The 18,567-nt window shown below is 36.3% G+C and overlaps 1 protein-coding gene and 1 long non-coding RNA gene across 2 annotated transcripts in view; both read left to right on the top strand.

Annotated features, from left to right (window-relative positions):
- Positions 1 to 2,659: 2,659 nt before the first annotated feature.
- The window catches only part of LOC133527814 (nose resistant to fluoxetine protein 6-like), an 86,369-nt gene continuing 70,461 nt past the window's right edge, over positions 2,660 to 18,567 (top strand). Inside the window, exon 1 of the mRNA XM_061864993.1 lies at positions 2,660 to 2,821. Within this exon, the coding sequence (XP_061720977.1) occupies positions 2,752 to 2,821 (70 nt within the window). The 5' untranslated portion in view covers positions 2,660 to 2,751. The remainder of the gene's footprint in view (positions 2,822 to 18,567) is intronic.
- On the top strand, positions 8,772 to 15,018 carry LOC133527447 (uncharacterized). Its single transcript, XR_009800886.1, has 2 exons — positions 8,772 to 9,521; positions 14,415 to 15,018. It is a non-coding gene; the product is annotated as an uncharacterized LOC133527447 (long non-coding RNA).

Here is an 18,567-nt window from a genome sequence, read left to right as displayed (position 1 = left end):
GTCAGGGATGCAGCGGCCATTGATGAAGGGTTCCGTTTTTTCCTTCGAGGTACAGAACCTTGGCCAATGAAAATTAGACATGTTTTCATCATTTTGTTTTGAACAGCTTTTCACTAGAGTTGGCCCTTGCAGATATATAGTCTGTAAAACAAGTTTGTCAGTAGAAAAAGGCGCGAATTCCTAATTTTCTATGGGACGATAACACTTCCGCACCTACATTTTTTAAATTTGCCGCTTTTTTCTAGTGACGGAAATGGCTTGACAGACTATACGTCCAATTTCCGTGTTTTCTTTTCATTGCCTCTGTGAAAACGTGTAAGAATAGGCAAGTTTCCTGTATTTAAATTATTTCATACCATGCACAAAATAAAGCACCAGATAATTATTAGAAAAAACATAGCTAGTAGTAACTAATAATTAAATAATTAATCTTGTATGAAAGGTTGTAATTTTCTCATACAAACAATAGTATTTAGCTCTAAGTGCTAACGGCAACGAACTTAAGAGGAAAAAGGGTGACCGCTTCTCCATACAAACGTAGTCCCCATTTTCCATTCTGGATATTAAAATTATTAAAAATATGTTAACACAGCTATGCTCCTGTTTGATTTTTTCGAATCTTTAGTTATTATAAAAGTTTTTGGAGCATTTAAACATTTGTATGAGATCTGTTTCTCGCTCCTAATTCTTACACAAATAAAAAAAACCACACATGCAATTTCGCAGCTCACTATATAGCCGGTAAGCTGCATACTTTAGTGACCCCCATAGAAATTTGATTGTAGGTCACTTAACTCTACAGATTACTTTAAATGATACTTACTAATAGCACCCGTTCCATGTCTATTTGTGGTGGACGGGTAACTACGGAACCCTACACTGGGCATGGCCCGACATGCATTTGGCCGGTTTTATTTTTTGTTTTTGAATTTCCCCATATAAACAATGAGTGCATTTCCTTAGACTCGAACTTGGCGTGAGGATAACATTATCTTCGTAGGATTCGCTTATTAAATGTCCAGAGCCAACTGAGCTTTATAAACGAACGTTTTTGGGAGTGTTTTAACCTTTTGAACGCCACGCCTACCGTACGCGGCGCGTAATCGTGAACCTTGTCGGTTACGCAAGAAGGTTGATATTGGACTGTAGCCGCGAGCGTCATATGACGTCTTTGGTGGTCAAAAAGTTAAAACAGTTTTATTTGTGGAAGGTTCATAAAAAATTAAGAATTTTAATCATCGTTTATTCGTCAGTTAGGTAACTTGATATTTACGAAAACGTAAGATATAAAAACAATACACAGTTGATTTGAATTAGGTAGACAAAAAATAAGTTCAGTTTCTTCCTACTATTGCACTATCTAACTAATTCCTAATATTGATTAACTTAAAATATTTGTTCTTATTTATTATTTCTAATTAGCTCGTTTACATAGTGTAAGCTATGCGTTATTCAGCTATGCGGACATTTAAATTGCTATAACACAGATATTAAATTGCTCTTATTCACATTAAATATTTTAAAAGTGTGCCCGGTTTGCTTGAACAAAAGTTGAGTAGACGTTTATACAGTATTTATTCAGCCTATCTTTTGTGCTTATAGTTCGGCGGACAGCTATTGCTAAACCTTTATACAACACTTCTGTGTTACTTGGGATTTGGGATACGTATATTGCTTTATATAATAGAATGATAGATTGTTAAAAGACCGAGATTTATTATTATGTCTTTCCATATCTCGGGACCGGGACCCGACCTTTGGGAGGCATGCGTGGGGCCGAAGCCAACAGCGCAGAGGCCCTTTTAGACAAATTTGATGTTATGTAATACACCAGCTAGAACCCATTCACGGGCACAAATAGTACCCGTAAATCGGTCCCAGCTGGTGTAGGGGCTATTGTAAATAAAGTGGAGAAGAGGGCCGGTTATGGTGTTGAACTTTGGCTGGTCAAAAGATTGGGCTATTGTAAAGAGATCCGGACACCTGCCATAACAATGCTTAATGCAATGGGAATTAGATAGAGGACGCGCTGTAGGTAAGTAGATCATAACGCAAGGATAGCAAAGGAAAATGTATGTATGCACGCAACGTACGAAGAATGTGTATGAGTGCGGCATTACCGGCAGGCGGGCGGTATGCGTGTTTGCCACCAACGTGGTATATAAAAAATATGTAAAAAAAACTCGAAACTTGAGTCCGGGATCTGGCAGACCCCGCCGGCAACGGTGGGATGAACTGGACTCCTAGGAGGAGGAGTGGCCAGACACAACACTGGATAGAGATCAATTGAGAAATTGGGAAATTTGGGCCTTTGCCCAGCAGTGGGACACGACAGGCTCCAAACAATAAATAAATAAAAAATACTAGACGGCCATCCTAAAATAAGAGATCGAAAGCCGGTATATTTTTCATACAAATTAACCGGTATTCAATTTCGGTATCTCGGTTATTTATGTAAATATTTGCATTTCACTTAGGCAATTTGATAGTTCATTGCCCTTACCTAAATACCATCCTAGAATATCAAAGAAATATTTTGAATGCTACGTGATTTTTTGATTTTAAGTTATACCGGTAACGATCCCTGCCTAAAATAAGCGCACTTGCAAAAACGCAGTGCGTGGCTAAGGCCGCGCAAGTAGATCATAACGCAAGGATATCGTGCGCGACGCTCATTGCGCGCGCCACCCTTGTCCGCGACACATATGACACGCGCCGTTAATTTTTAAACTTTTTTAAAATTTTATTTTTATGAAAATGTGGAAATTTGTGCTGATGAGCTTGATTGGACAGTGCGTGGGTGTGATTTACAATTTAAATGGTGAGTTTAGTTTTTTTTTTTAATTTGATAGCCATGTAAAAGTGCCCTGTTGCTTATTAGCTGAATAAATGTAAGAACTATGAGTTTTTTGAAAAAAAAAAACGTAAATTATAAAGTATTAAATTAATTTTAATTTTGCAATTATTATACCTAGTCTGGAAAACTATTTTTTCAGAAGCTAGATTTTTTTTTAATACTACGTCGGTGGCAAACAAGCATACGGCCCGCCTGATGGTAAGCAGTCTCCGTAGCCTATGTACGCCTGCAACTCCAGAGGAGTTACATGCGCGTTGCCGACCCTAAACCCACCCACCTTAACCTTAGATTAAAAATACTCACCCTTTTTTGAGGGTAATAATATGTATGTGCAAGGAAAATGCAGTATAATTCTTCCTGCCTGTTCTTCTCTATGATGCTAACCCTTTATCGGACAATACTGAAAACAATCCTCAATTCTAGCCTATACTAAAAATTCTGTACAATAAAAAATACATATAGCTGATGTTATAGATGGTCTGTTTTGAGACCGTTGCCCTATATAGGGTCAAGGAAGACTCACGTTATACCGGCCCGGGGCCGGGCCGGAGCTTCCGGCGCTTCGTTTTCTATGGAAGCACCACGTGATCACCGATCATCTGTCATTGAAGTAAACGCCGGAAGCTCCGGCCCGGACCCGGGCCGGTCTAACGCGAGACATCCTTTAAATTAAACCCTGTATGGCATGTATGTTTTCTAAATTACTAATAAGAAACACAATACACCAAACCCTTATAAATACACCCGTGGTAAAATATACCCCTTAGCTGAAATGAGTGTTCAAAAGTACGTAAATTAATAATTTACTTCACTATATAATAGACATTCCCAATCAGTTAATTTATGTTTTACCCTTTCTTACATATACATAAAGCAAAATGACAGAGTAAGACAATAGTTATTTGTACAACAAGAGAGCAAAGTTTGATATTTCTTCGAGTGCTTGTTTTGAGTCCCGTGCAAGCGAAAGATTCTAATTTAGAATCTTGAGCGTAGTAAGGGACTCAAAAGCGCACGAGATGTAAATAACTTTGATCTCGTGTAGTACACAAAATTTTTCACGTCAGTCAGCCATCAAAAAATACAACCTGAAAAAATGTAATCCAGACGGACGGATCACTATTTCACTCATGTTTTCTGAAGGTATTCTAACAATTAACTTTAATTACCGCAATAAAACAAAACGAAAGAAATTTCAATAAAATAATACGAGAATAATGAATTAACGAACATCAATTGACAGTTCAATCGACAACTTTTTTTTATAAAAAAAAACTTTGTAAGATCCGGTCCGAATTGCGGATACTACTATTTGTCAACTATAGTAGAGATCGTTAAAAGTAGTTAAGTAGAATTATTTACTGCGTAACAATTGCGTAAATTTGTATAAGTTCATTGTTTTGATTGATATAATAAAATACGTAAAATATGGTGTTTTTATTAAATTTTAAACTTTTATTTCATTAATTAATTATTACGAATGAAGACTCGTAGGGTGTTTTGGAACGATGCGGTCTGACTTATTTCGGGGGTCTATTATAAACCATCAATATACCGTTGAATTACGTATGCACTTTTTTTGTCTCTTTCTTTTTGCTAATGATGTGAAAGGGATAAAGACAATAGAATCCAAATATTTCGAACTTGTATTAGGCCCCGGACGTTGAAATGACATTCGAATCTAAAGGTCACTTGAATGTTATTTTGTCTCACTTGGTGAGCAAAATGCGATTTTGCTCACTGTTTTTAAGCAGCAAATTACCCTTGTTCGAGCTGCTGACGTGAAAATGATTATTATCTAATTGAGGCTTATAGCGTGTTTATGAATAAACACCATAGAGGAAGATGGGTATACTTCGTACAGTGGGGACAAACACATTTTAGAAAAAGAGAATAAGGTCACTTCTGTGCGCAATACAATCAAAGAAAACGACTCAGGTACCCTGATATCCAGATATCCTGTTTTTCTTGTAAAAATTGTATCCCACCCGTAAAGGTGCCGCGTAAAAATTAGCTCTAGAATCCCTTAAGTTTGCGATGTCTACAGGAAACACGCGAACGAGTTTGCAATAAAATGTGTAGGAGCCAGTGGTAATATTTCCATCATAACATGCTAAAGCGTTCATATTTGTATATCTTGTTTACGAGACTGCCTCTCATATGCAGAGATGCATATGCCTCTCATATCTCAAATGATGGTAGTGCGGTAGCAGACTTTGCCAGAAAGAGTCAATTCCTATGTGTTTTAGCTACTTGAAAGTATTTTTTGTTTCTCCTCCGAATAAATCTGTTTTCAATGAGTTTTGATGGCATTAGAAAAAATAATTTAGTTTAGTTTGTAAATACATGCAAAAGGTTATTATGTGAACAGTTTTTTCTGTTCCGTTTGATTGGGGGAAATGAAGAAAAATTAAAATCAAGAATATAATAATCACAAAACCAGATCATTAAGATATGCCTAAAAGGTAACTGGAACAGGTGAAGATGAATTCCAGGTGGGTACGAATGGTGTACAAGTGAGGTGGCCTCGTACGATTCCCACTTAATGGGAAAATCGTTATAACGTGGCCAAATTGATTAATATCAAATTAGATATACGTTGTTATAGACAGATAAGTAGACGATGAAGTAGGATTAGCTTCATTTTATTTTACAAGGCTTAGAGCAAAACGCATACGAAGCCTCCCCACCTTCCCCTAAATGTTTTTTCGCGCGGGAGCGCGATTCTCGTACAATTTTGTGAGCAATCATTATATGGATTTTTTGTCTATTCCGTTTAAAAAAAAAGGATAATGGCAGAGCCTCAGACAGCCTCATGAGGGTTCACGAGGTCTATAGGTCACATAGTCACTAGTTTTTTAAATTATATTATTACCAAGTCTTAAATTTCACATTATTATGCAGGCACAATGACAAATTAGAGGTTAATCTATACAATTATTTAGTGACAGTTTTTAAACGCGGAGATATTTTGGCAAAATTGATTCTGTTTTTGAACACGATATTAAAGAGATTTTTAGGGTTTTAAAAATACATATAATAATAATAATAATTCAGCCTATATACGTCCCACTGCTGGGCACAGGCCTCCTCTCATGCGCGAGAGGGCTCGGGCTACAGTCCCCACGCTAGCCCAAAGCGGATTGGGGACTTCACATACACCTTTGATTTTTTTCGCAGATGTATGCAGGTTTCCTCACGATGTTTTTCCTTCACCGAAAAGCTAGTGGTAAATATGAAATGATATTTCGTACATAAGTTCCGAAAAACTCATTGGTACGAGCCAGGATTTAAACCCACGACCTCCGGATTGAAAGTCGGACGTCATATCCACACGGCCACCACCGCTTACACATCATAATTATCACAAAATATTTTGATACAGAAAACATCCAAAAAGCTGTCAAGTTTTGAAAGTAAGGTTAACTCAAGCAGAACTTTGCATTGAAAAATTTAATGAATCGTTTTAATGTCCTGCACGCAGCGGATGCGGAAACTGCTTTAATTTATTTAAGGCATCCACATTCAGAGTAAATTAATAAAAATAGATCAATGTAGGTAATATTAGACAAATATTAATTAAACCATAAAAATAATACACATAATGGATATATACAGAGGATTACTATAACTAGCTAATCTAAAATAGGCCCTTGAGGCCATGTACCAAGGATGCTGGCGGCATTTCCTCGTTGTATCGCAATACTGATACGTTGTGCGAGGAAGCCGCTACCTCTTCGGTCACCAGTTACGTCAACCAGACCATTCACGATTTCTGCAAAAAACTTGTGCGCGCTGGGACCCCATGGACCTAGAGTTTCAACGGCAGCAAATTTCTTGTTCCAACTTTTAACTAGTAAGTAAAGTAAGTAAGTAAGTAAACACTTTATTGTAGGTACGAGAAAAATAAATGTTACATCAGATGGAAAATAATTCGGTAGTACAAAGGCGAACTAAGAACTAGCTCCCATGCTGAAATATTCCCAATAGACTACCTAACAGAATAGAGTACCAACTTCGAGAAACGACTGTACACTTACAGGTACCTATTTAAAGAACCGGTAATGGGTATGTGTCCCCTGCTATTGCACACGTCCATACGCTACGGTAACCGCTTTCAATCAGACAGCAGCAATAAAAAATTTAAAACAAAAAAATACGATTTAACCTGTAATCTAATAAGCGTAGCTTATTTTACTGCTTAAAGAAGAGCAAAAATACCGGTCTCATAAACAACAGTCATGTCATGTGTGCAAAACGACAAGTGATAAAATAAAACGACGCATGTGACAAATATCTCGTTGGAACATACGTCATTTTAATTTGCGGGCGGGCGGTAATTCCAAGCCGTGTTGTGAGTAAGATAATAACTGGAATAATTAAGTCTGATTCTTGCGTTTACGCGTCCAGTGTACGGTCACGTCTCGAAAATATCGATACGGACAAAGTGCCAAAAATATGTATACACTACCCTAATATATGGGTCGTAAAGGCGTGAATACATATTTTTGGCACTTTGATGGTGTCGATGTTTTCAGACGTAACTGTACCATATTAAGTAGTTTTATGTGCGGATGTCCGTATGTATGTACGAGTAAATATGTAGTTCAAATTTCCATATGGTACAATTCGGTATTTGGTATGGTATTTTTGAATGGAAACTGAAATTTCCGTTTCCAAAATGAAATGTTTCCGTTGGTTCCAAAATTGTACGGCTGATATACAGGGTGAACAGAAACCACAATTCCCGAGCTCGCTTAAAGTAACGCGGAGCGCTAATTCAAATGACAATTAATTAGGTCCTTATATCATTAATTATCAATTAAAAAAAAATCCTAACATTAACGGTCAGACTAGCAGTAGCTAATAGTAACTAGTAGTAATAGTAACTAGTAGTAATAGTAACTTTCTCAAAGAAACCGGTATTATAGCTAAATTCATTTTGGAGATAATCAATGATTTATTTTTGGATAAGACCCCTACGAGCGTGCATACTTGCCTTAGGGCCTGTTTACATATTGATTAGTGTTCACTATGAGTTTATACATTTGCTATAAAGCGCAGGTGCTACCTGGGATGATCGATATTCGAAATTTCATTGACATGTCATAGTTTTCAATTGTTTGGTGGATTTAAATTTAATCCCATCAAAAACAATACTTGTCAAAAAAACCAAGTCTCGCAACTCAGTTGTTCTGCGGTAAAAAGTTGTGAGATCCATGTAATACCAAGTCGGTTATTAATTTATTCAGTCTCTACTTAAGCGACTTTCTGTCTTAATACGTCCAGTCTCTAAGACCACGATCGTGGTCCATAACAATTGAAAATCAATTGTGTCTGGAATCTCCGTACTCGAAGCATTAAGTTGTTACGTAATAATTAACAGCATCTTATAGTGACGCATATCAATATTAAAATTCTTTAATGTTTTATATAAATATATTGAGACTTGGCCATCGCACTAAATAATTGAATTTACATGTGTTTTCAGGCGATTGAATTTACACGTGTTTTCAGGCGATGGCCAAGTCTCAGTCTTCTAGTTTTATCCACAACGAAGTTACAGGGGGTCGAAAATGGTCTGAATTGCTTCGAGAAAAGGATGGTACGGCCGTGATGCTTTTTTGCTCGACTTGGTGGGGGCACTGCCGTGCCCCCAGATGTCCGTGTTACAACAACGTAATTAACTACTTTTTACGATAAAAAATGAAATGAACTACCTATGCCATTTAGTTTCCTTAAATGTTAGCCATACCCCGAAGTTAACGGACTTTAAAAAACACCGTATTTAAAAAAAATCTCCCTGTTATAAAACTTAAAGTATTGTCTTAGCCTAACAAACAGGTAAAAAAAACATTATTTAGGTACTTACTGTACGTAGACTTTTCATAAGCTTCTGTATTATCTTGTTTGTCTACGTAGTTCTTGCTCGTCTGTTGTGGTCAAATCTTGGAGATGAGATCTGAACCAGTTTCCAGTGCGAGTTAGATTAGAGCTCCTTTTTAAGTTTACGAGTACGATTTTTTGAAAGATACTATTTAACAAGCTTTTATTTAACTTGCCCTGTTACTATGTAGGTGTGTATGTTATTTTGTTTTGTTGACCATTTTCCCGAATTCCGATTGAGCTCAAATTTGCACACGTATATAAATCGGATGACAATGTAATATTATTATGACATGAAGCTATAGCTGGAGACTGTACCCCTAGTGTAAATAAATTCGATTTCGAAACGTGACGTACGCGTTTGCGTTTAGCCTCATTTTGTATTGGATTTAGAAAGAGCGCGCCAAGCGGGACGTTTTGGAAACTCAAAATCCTATACAAAATGAGACTTAACGCAAACGCGTTCGTCACGTTATGATGTCGATCAAATTTAAACTAGGGGTACAGGAGGCACTCTGCATTCTGTGATAAAAGATAAAACAACGCAAACTAATTGTGTTTGGGGTTTTTAGAATTATCACAATGATTAATAGTTGCCTGTAAAAGAAAAGTACAGTCAGCAATAAAAGCTTGTACCAAAAATATTTTTTTGCTTAAAACTTATTAGTTCAAACCACCCACAGTTGAAGAAAAGACAAGTCACGCATAACTTTATCGAAAATTATAAGAATAAGTTACAAATATTTTTGGCAGTAACTTATTTCTAAATATGTTTAAGGTGGTTCGATTTTCATACAAAAAACAATCGCTATTAATTAATTAATTACACAATATTATTACATAAATAGTTGCGCATCTATCTACTTTCGAATATTCATTTGCGCTAAATTAATAGAAAAACTTTGTTTCATACAGAAATCATGCAATAATCAATGTTATATTTTTATAAATTTTACTCATGTGTGTGTGACAAATGTCGTGTACAAATACATTGCGGCGTTGCCACTCCATGCCTCGGCCGGCCATCGGCGCGACGTTGCGATGTTTGACGCGTTTATAGCTGACTTTGTCGACACTGACACTCAGTGTGACCAGGCGTACGATAATTGTCGTACATGTACGATAATTTGGGCACCGGTATGACGTAATGTTCCAAAGAGCATTATCGTACACTAAAGTACTATACTTTCAGCCCTTGGATGATGCCACCTTAAAACTCTAGTAATTTGAAGCAAAATATGACACTTTCTCTCAGAAATAGGCTAAAATTAGTATCTTTTGGGTGTTCGGCTCCTTGGTGAAGTTTAAAGTTTAAAATGTCACAATTTCCTGTATACCGTTTGAGTCTATCCCAAAAATACACAAACATAAACAGATTTTTTGCGCAATTTAGACGAAAATTGTCTTTTTTATTATTATTAATTGAAAATTTAAGCTTATTTTGCTAGACATTTTTAGGGGCTGCCTTTTTGATTGGCGTACGATATTTTTTTCAACGGTACAATAATATTGACACTCAAGTACGATAATTCTCTTCCGCTCACCTGGCAACACTGCTGAAACTTGACAGGACTTGGGGGCCTACCGCGAAAACCTAAATTCGCAAATTGCGGGGATCTTTCTCTTTTACTCTCACTAAGACGTAATTAGAGTGACAGAGAAAAATGCCCGAAATTGACGAATTTCGATTTTCCCGGTAGCCGCCCTGGTGCTTGACGTACTTGATAGAAAACAACGCTGCCGCATGTTCTGAATTGTGATTTTATGTGTTTTTGGATTGAAAATGATAGCAACGTCTAAATCAAGTTACAAAAATCATCGATATTCTGGTCCGCGAAAAACCAGGAAAAGTGTAACTGTAATTGGAGTCTACAAAAGCGTCCAAGTGCGAGTCGGACTCGCGCATGAAGGGTTCCGTACCATTTATGACGTATTAGAAAAAAATCTACTTACTAGATCTTGTTCAACATTTTACCACTTTGGACACACATTTTAGCACCTTGGAAGTGTCTCTCGCGCAAACTATTCAGTTTAGAAAAAAATGATATAGAAACCTCAATATCATTTTTGAAGACCTATCCGTAGATACCCCACACGTATGGGTTTGACGAAAAAAATTTTTTTTTAATTTTATGACATATTAAAAAAAAAAAACTACTCACTAGATCTCGTTCAAACTAATTTTCGGTGAAAGTTTGCATCGTAATGTATATCATATTTTTTTTTTAGATTTTTAATTCTGTTATTTTAGAAGTTACAGGGGGGGGGGGGGACACACTTTTTTTCACTTTGGAAGGTTCTCTCGCGCAAACTATTCAGGTTAGAAAAAAATGATATTAGAAACCTCAATATCATTTTTGAAGACCTATTCATAGATACCCCACACGTATGAGTTAGATGAAAAAAATTTTTTTTTTTAAATTTTATGACGTATTAAAAAAAAACTACTTACTAGATCTCGTTCAAACCAATTTTCGGTGGAAGTTTATATGGCAATGTATATCATATATTTTTTTTAGATTTTTCATTCTGTTATTTTAGAAGTTACGGGGGGGGGGGGGGGGGACACACATTTTACCACTTTGGAAGTGTCTCTCGCGCAAACTATTCATTTTAGAAAAAAATGATATTAGAAACCTCAATATCATTTTTGAAGACCTATCCATAGATACCCCACACGTATGGGTTTGATGAAAAAAGATTTTTTGAGTTTCAGTTCTAAGTATGGGGAACCCCCAAAATTTATTGTTTTTTTTTCTATTTTTGTGTGAAAATCTTAATGCGGTTCATAGAATACATCCACTTACTAAGTTTGAACAGTACAGCTCTTATAGTTTCGGAAAAAAGTGGCTGTGACAGAATCGGACAGACAGACGGACATGACGAATCTATAAGGGTTCCGTTTTTTGCCATTTGGCTACGGAACCCTAAAAATGACCAATTCATAGAAAATATGACCTAGAAACTAGTTCACTTTTATAAAACTCAATTTTGCCCGAGATTGTACTTAGGCGAATACCTAAGGGAGCTAAGTGTATTGATCTTGAATAATTAGTTGGCTAATACATATATGACTCCAACATGATATGGACATTTACATCATAACTATTATACTTAGTTGGTTACTAAGTTCTGTTACTCGATTTCTTTCTTTCTTCCTAGCGTTGTCCCAGCATATTGCCACGGCTCAATGGAGCTTGGGGTCCGCTTTGACAACTAATCCCAAGATTTGGCGTAGGCACTAGTTTTTACGAAAGCCACTGCCATCTGACCTTCCAACCCAGAGGGTAAAACTAAGCCTTTTTGGGATTAGTCCAGTTTCCTCACGATGTTTTCCTTCACCGAAAAGCGACTGGTAAATATCAAATGATATCTGTTCTGAAGTTCTGTTACTCGATTTGCAACCTCTTTATTTCCGTTAAAACAAATGCTACCGAAAAAATAAAAAATGACATAATGTGGTGGATTTGTGAGCTATAATTATATACCACACATAACGCTTATCTCGTCGTATCTATAATGAATTGGGGCCTAAAAGAGAATCGTATTCCAATTTTTTGAAACGCTTGTTTTACTTTCTATATTAACTAAAAGTTGCCTTAAAATTCAGCTTTTATACTAAAAACGGCTTTAAATATGTTAAATTAACAAAATATATTTTGACAGATGCTTTCGCGCCCAAGACGCTCTTTGAAAATTGTTGACGTCACAGTTTATGGTTTGACACATAACTACATACATACGTAGAAGATACGAACTGTCAACTGATATTTGTCATTTGTTGTTAATCGCCTAACTGTCAACAGTGTCAATCCGAGAGTTGTGACGTCATCAGAATCTTCAATGACGTTTCGAGTTTGGTCACGTGATGTGTGCCAAAAGTTATTTTAAATTCAATTTTTATAAAAATATGGTCATTACAGGTCCCCTAAAAGCAGTTTAACATGTTCTTATAATCCAAAAGAATTTATTGGGATACAATTATGCCCTAAGATTTGTAGATGGAAACAACCCTATTGCGTTGCACAAATGTGGGCACCCGCCAAACATGATTTTGGGTGTGTCATACTCAGGGCTAACACAGATTCATTTCTGTGAAAAAAGTGTGAAAACCGGAAACTGGAAACCGTTCTCGAACCAATAGTGAAGCCCTTAAGCCACACCCTGTTTCAAAACCAGCCATGGATCTTTGAACAGGACTCAGCTCCTGCACATAAGGCAAAAACAGCTCAAGCCTGGTTTCGAAGGAACAAAATTGACTTTATTGCCCACGAAGACTGGCCGTCCTCCAGCCCGGACCTTAAGCCCCTGGATTATGCCATATAGCAGGTTATTGAGGAGAAAGCCTGTGCTAAACCCCACACAAATCTTAACTCCCTCAAGCGGGCCATAGTTAAGACAGTGACGGAATTAGACATGACAATCGTGCGTGCCGCTATTGATGACTGGCCTCGTCGTTTGAGGGCCTGTGTCAAAGCCAGAGGAGGCGATTTTGAATGATATTGTCATATGTAATTCCTGATTTTGTGTACTTCATTTTAATATATACTTTTTTAAACTTTCGTTGGTATATTTTATGTAGATAAAGATTATTGCAGTAACAGAATTTAATAACCAACTAGGTAGAAAATAAATTGGATATGATGTGATCCGTTGAATGAAATTGACAATAAATAAAATAAATAAATAATTTTCTATCTCTAGGCATTGTGTGAAACTTCTAGTTGTGTCAAAATATCGGGAAATCAATAATATAAACAAACATGGTAAATATCTCATTTCTTTTTATAATGGTTATAAATAGAAGGCCATGCAATTATGTAACTCACTGTAATTTAATTTAATGTATCGTAAAAAAATGTTTTAATTATTCTACTGTAAAATAGTACCTACTTTTTTAAAGGCTGGGCAGTAAGGGATTGCTTTAATTTTAGAACAAAACAGCGTTTTTTTTTAAAAAAAATACCGGAAAATCTGACTTACAAATTTAGACTTTCTTAGGTTCATTCTACTTAGAATCTTCTCCACCCTAGCATTAAAAAAAGATATCCTAAAATATCCATACCATTACGTCACATTTTAGTGTGAAAGAAATTACAATGTAAAACTAAAATTTCAATTCAAATTTTCGGGTTTTTTTAGCACGAGGATTGATTATGCTAGTGATTCTGAGTTGGAAGAACCCAAAAATATCATGATGTGTGAGAATCAGATTTTTAATATTTTCATGGAAAACGCTCATATTTCTCATAAAATAATTTAATAATAATAGGTACTTGATAATACTGATAACAAAAAAATTTCTAATGAGTCTCGAACCCACATCCTATTGCATGTATTTCCACGTACATACCGCAACGCCATTGAAGCTTACTCACGCTGTGCCAAATTGTCTACTACAAGGATCCCAGTAAGACTGTTTCAATGTGTGAGTGATACTTAGAAATAGAGTCAAGAAACATTCTGTCGACATTAAGGGGTAGTTTTTGTACAATGAAGTGTTCAATGTTTGTTGTAATAGTTCAATATTTATTTAAAGAGTGCGCTAAATATAATTTACAGTATAGAAATACCAAGACTACTCCACAAAAAAATTAAAACTCAAAATTTGCAATTGTGGCGCCATCTAGTGAGGTTTAAGCTTTGGGTAACCTAGTCGAACCACCTTAAGCAGGCTGCGTCAGAACAAATAAGGATGTACGCAAAACCATAAAAATGTATGAAACCTTTGAAGTTGTGCAACATTTGGACCGAACGTGCGCCGGGTCTTTAGCGCTGTTTAAACTACTTTGAACATTGAAGGAGACCGTGGGAAATATATTTGATCTTGCCCTTGTTGACCTCTTGGACTACGTTTTGGACTTGAGCAAGGACCTTTCATTCAAGTTGGATATATCGTCAGCCGTTTTGTTGACGCACAATATGATAAGATGCGATAAGGAAAATTTATTAGCACAAAAATAACATAATATTTTACACAAATGAATTAAAGGAATAGAAAAGTATGCTAATATGTCTTCACACACTACGTGACGCTGATTTTCAGTGAAGCCTGGTAAGATTAAAACTAAAACTGGAATTAGTTGGCATTAATATCCAAGAAAACAACAACATAGTAAATATGTGTTATGATGACCGGTCTGGCCTGCCTATGAAGCCGATGGTCCCGGGTTCAAATACTGGTAAGGGCATTTATTCGTGTGATGAGCATGGATATTTGTTCCTGAGTCATGGGTGTTTTCTATGTATTTAAGTATTTATAAATATTTATATATTATATATATCGTTGTCTAAGTACCCTCAACACAAGCCTTATTGAGCTTACTGTGGGACTTAGTCAATTTGTGTTATAATGTCCTATAATATTTATTTATTTATGTAGCATTAGTCCAATATTAAGTAACAAAACATAAGAATCGTTGATTGAATAAGTGACAGCAAAAAGAGATATAAAGAACACCATAACAAATTGTACGGTTATTAATTGTAAGTGTAATTAGCTGTTTGTTATTTATAATTTACATAAACGAACTCCCTAAAGTCATAGACAAATCATGCGTGTTGTTTGCGGATGACGTTTCAATCCTGACATCATGTTCAAATAACGACAGTCTGGACACTGACCTTAATGACACAATGAATAAAGTAGTAAGTTGGCTCAATGACCACAATCTGGAATTAAATCTGAACAAACAAAAATCATGCAATTTAAACCAGCACAAAAGCGCGCTTTAGAAATTGATTATTCGTTTAACGGTTATAAACTGGACTGTGTAGATACCTTCACCCTACTAGGCTTTGATATTGACACAGGCATAAACTGGAAAGCACATGTTCAGAAAATCAAGAATAAAATGCTCAAATTCATCTATGCCCTGCGAGAATTAAAAAAATCGACTAGTCTACACTCGGCAAAAATAGCCTATTATGCATATGCCTATTCTTGGCTCAAGTACGGTATCATCCTTTGGGGAAATAGCACAGACGTAAACGATTTATTTTTGCTTCAGAAGAAATGCATACGCATCCTCGCAAATATATGGAGTCCAGAAAGCTGTAGACCACATTTCATTAAGTACGAAATTCTAACCCTAACCTCTATGTATATTTTCGAAATTTGTAAGTTCGTAAGAAAACATTCGGACCTATTTACAAAATTAGTAGACCAGCCCCGACGCTTCGAAACAAGGTTTAAACATAATCTAGCTTTGCCTTCAACCTCTAAACTCAAACTCCATAGTACAAGTCCAAACGTCATGGCAGTTAAAATATATAACCACCTTAAAAATGATATCAAGGCTCAAAAAAATTACAAACAATTTAATAAAATGTTGAAAGACTTTCTGATAAATAAATGTTACTACAACTTACAGGACTTTTTTGATGATGATGTTACAGACACCTTCTAAGCAATTATAATTAACTATACTTCATGAAAACAATTTATTTACAAACTTACCTACATTTATAACCAAAAACTAAATCTGTATTATGAATATTGTACATTAATTAATTTATTTGTTTGACATTTATTAGTGATCTCATGTGTAATATAAGAATTGCTTCATAACTTTCTTAAATAAGTAGATAATTTTGATAATATGTTATGAGTTATGAATAATAAGATATTATATGCTGTGCCCTTGCAGGGTCCATGTGAGACATTGTATATCATATTGTATAACATCTGTACTGTACCATGGTTGCAATAAAGAATGATTATGATTATGATTATAATTTTATATATGACGATATGTATGCGGAGCCTCAAGTGGAGGGCACGTATGTGTGTGTGTGTGTGTGTGTGTGTGTGTGTGTGTGTGTGTGTGTGTGTGTGTGTGTGTGTGTGTGTGCGCGCGTGCGCGTGCGCGTGTGCGTGTGCGTGTGCGTGTGCGTGTGCGTGTGCGTGTGTGTGTGTGTGTGTGTGTATGAGGAGTCTTATGAAAGTGAAGGAAGCGAAAGTCTGTCACTCTTGTTACGTCTTAGTGAGAGTAAAAGAGAACGATCCCCGCAATTTGCGATTTTCTATATTCGAGGTAGGCCCCCAGATAAACGTCAGTCCATAAAGTATGCATAATTGTGCAAGGTTTTTGGCATTGGGGTAAGCTCTTAAAACCGACTCCTGTCTAAATGCTCTAATGTCTAGTGAAACTAACCGTGAATCATTTAAAACTGTCATTTGAGAACCTACGAGTAGTCACGTCTGAAAATATCGATACAGAAAAAGTGCCAAAAATATGTATACACGACCTTTTTGCCCATTAAGGTAGTGTATACATATTTTTGGCTCTTTCTCCGTAACGATATTTTCAGACGTGACCGTACTAGATATCTAGGATACCGGGCGTAGAACTATATTGTTAATTATTAAAATACTTTGTTCTGTAATAACCGTAAACCAAGGATCAAGTTTATGATGATCATAAAATTGAATGAGCCTGTAAAACTGTCACAGTCAGCCTTTTTAAGTTGTTTATGGTCATATCATATTTTACAAGTGTTTTATTTCACGGCCTTGTAGGTTGTAATTTGTAATTGTAGGACATATTAATGAATCATGTAAAAATGAATAGACACAAGTTTTTGTTCTTTGAAAATTTTTATTTAAAGCAGGCAAGATTTTATAGATACAACGAAATAAAACGTAATAAAATAACCGGCCAAGAGCATGTCGGGCCACGCTCAGTGTAGGGTTCCGTAGTTACTCTTCCGTCACAATAAGCTAAACTGGAGCTTAAAGTATAGTAAATTGTTAACCAAGATATGAAACGGTACCTTTCACTTGAGTTAAACAAATAGGCAAATTTGCATAATCAGTACCTAATTAAAATAAGTCTTTTTACTATGAAGGGAAAACTTTTTGCGATAACTCAAAAACAGCTAAACTGATCATGTCCGCTATAGTTTTCATTTAATGTTTTTCTTAAACTCTACTTCCACGATTTTTTTCATATTTTTTGGACCTATGGTTCAAAAGTTAGAGGGGGGGACACATTTATTTTTTCTTTCGGAGCGATTATCTCCGAATATATTCACTTTATCAAAAAGTGTTTCTTGAAGGCCCCTATTAGTTTTGAAAGAACTTTCCAACGATACCCCACACTCTAGGGTTGAAGCGAAAAAAAAATTCACCCCCACTTTACGTGTAGGGGAGGTACCCTAAAAAAAATTAAATTTTTAGATTTTATTGTACGACTTTGTCGGCTTTATTGATTTATATATCCATGCCAAATTTCAGCTTTCTAGCACTAACGGCCACGGAGCAAAGCCTCGGACAGACAGACAGACAGACAGACGGACATGGCGAAACTATAAGGGTTCCGTTTTATCATTTAGCCATTTGGCTACGGAACCCTAAAAAACACTTAATTTAAAAACATATAAATAAAAAAATTGGCTTAAATCCTGGTCGCTTGGTAGGGCTCGGTAGGGTCGCGAACAGGCTGGCCGCCTGGCCCCGCTGGATAGCAATGCTGATCTGTTTGGGGTTGAAACCCTGGGCCTAGCGCTCATACATACATCATCACCATCATCATTCTCCTGGCGCGTTCCCTATTTGGGGTCGGCCCTCCTGATACATGATCGCCACTTGTTGCGATCTTTAGTCATTGCTGGCGTTAGGCCTAGCTCCGTCATGTCCTTGGAGATGGTTCTAGTCCAGTTGGTTGGCGGGTGACCTCTGTCTCCCTTGCCCTCGTCTATATCCATTACTCGTCTCGTCATGTGGTGTTCGCCTCTGCGCATTACATGACCATACCAGCGTAATCGGCCTTCCTGCATCTTATGATGTATATATGCAACTTTAAGTACCTCGGATATACTCA

The sequence above is a fragment of the Cydia pomonella genome, chromosome 18 (genome assembly GCF_033807575.1).
Source record: "Cydia pomonella isolate Wapato2018A chromosome 18, ilCydPomo1, whole genome shotgun sequence".
In the NCBI taxonomy this organism is placed as follows: Eukaryota; Metazoa; Arthropoda; class Insecta; order Lepidoptera; family Tortricidae; genus Cydia; species Cydia pomonella.
Note: the sequence above shows the minus strand (reverse complement) of the source record. Positions and strands in the feature narration are given on the sequence as shown.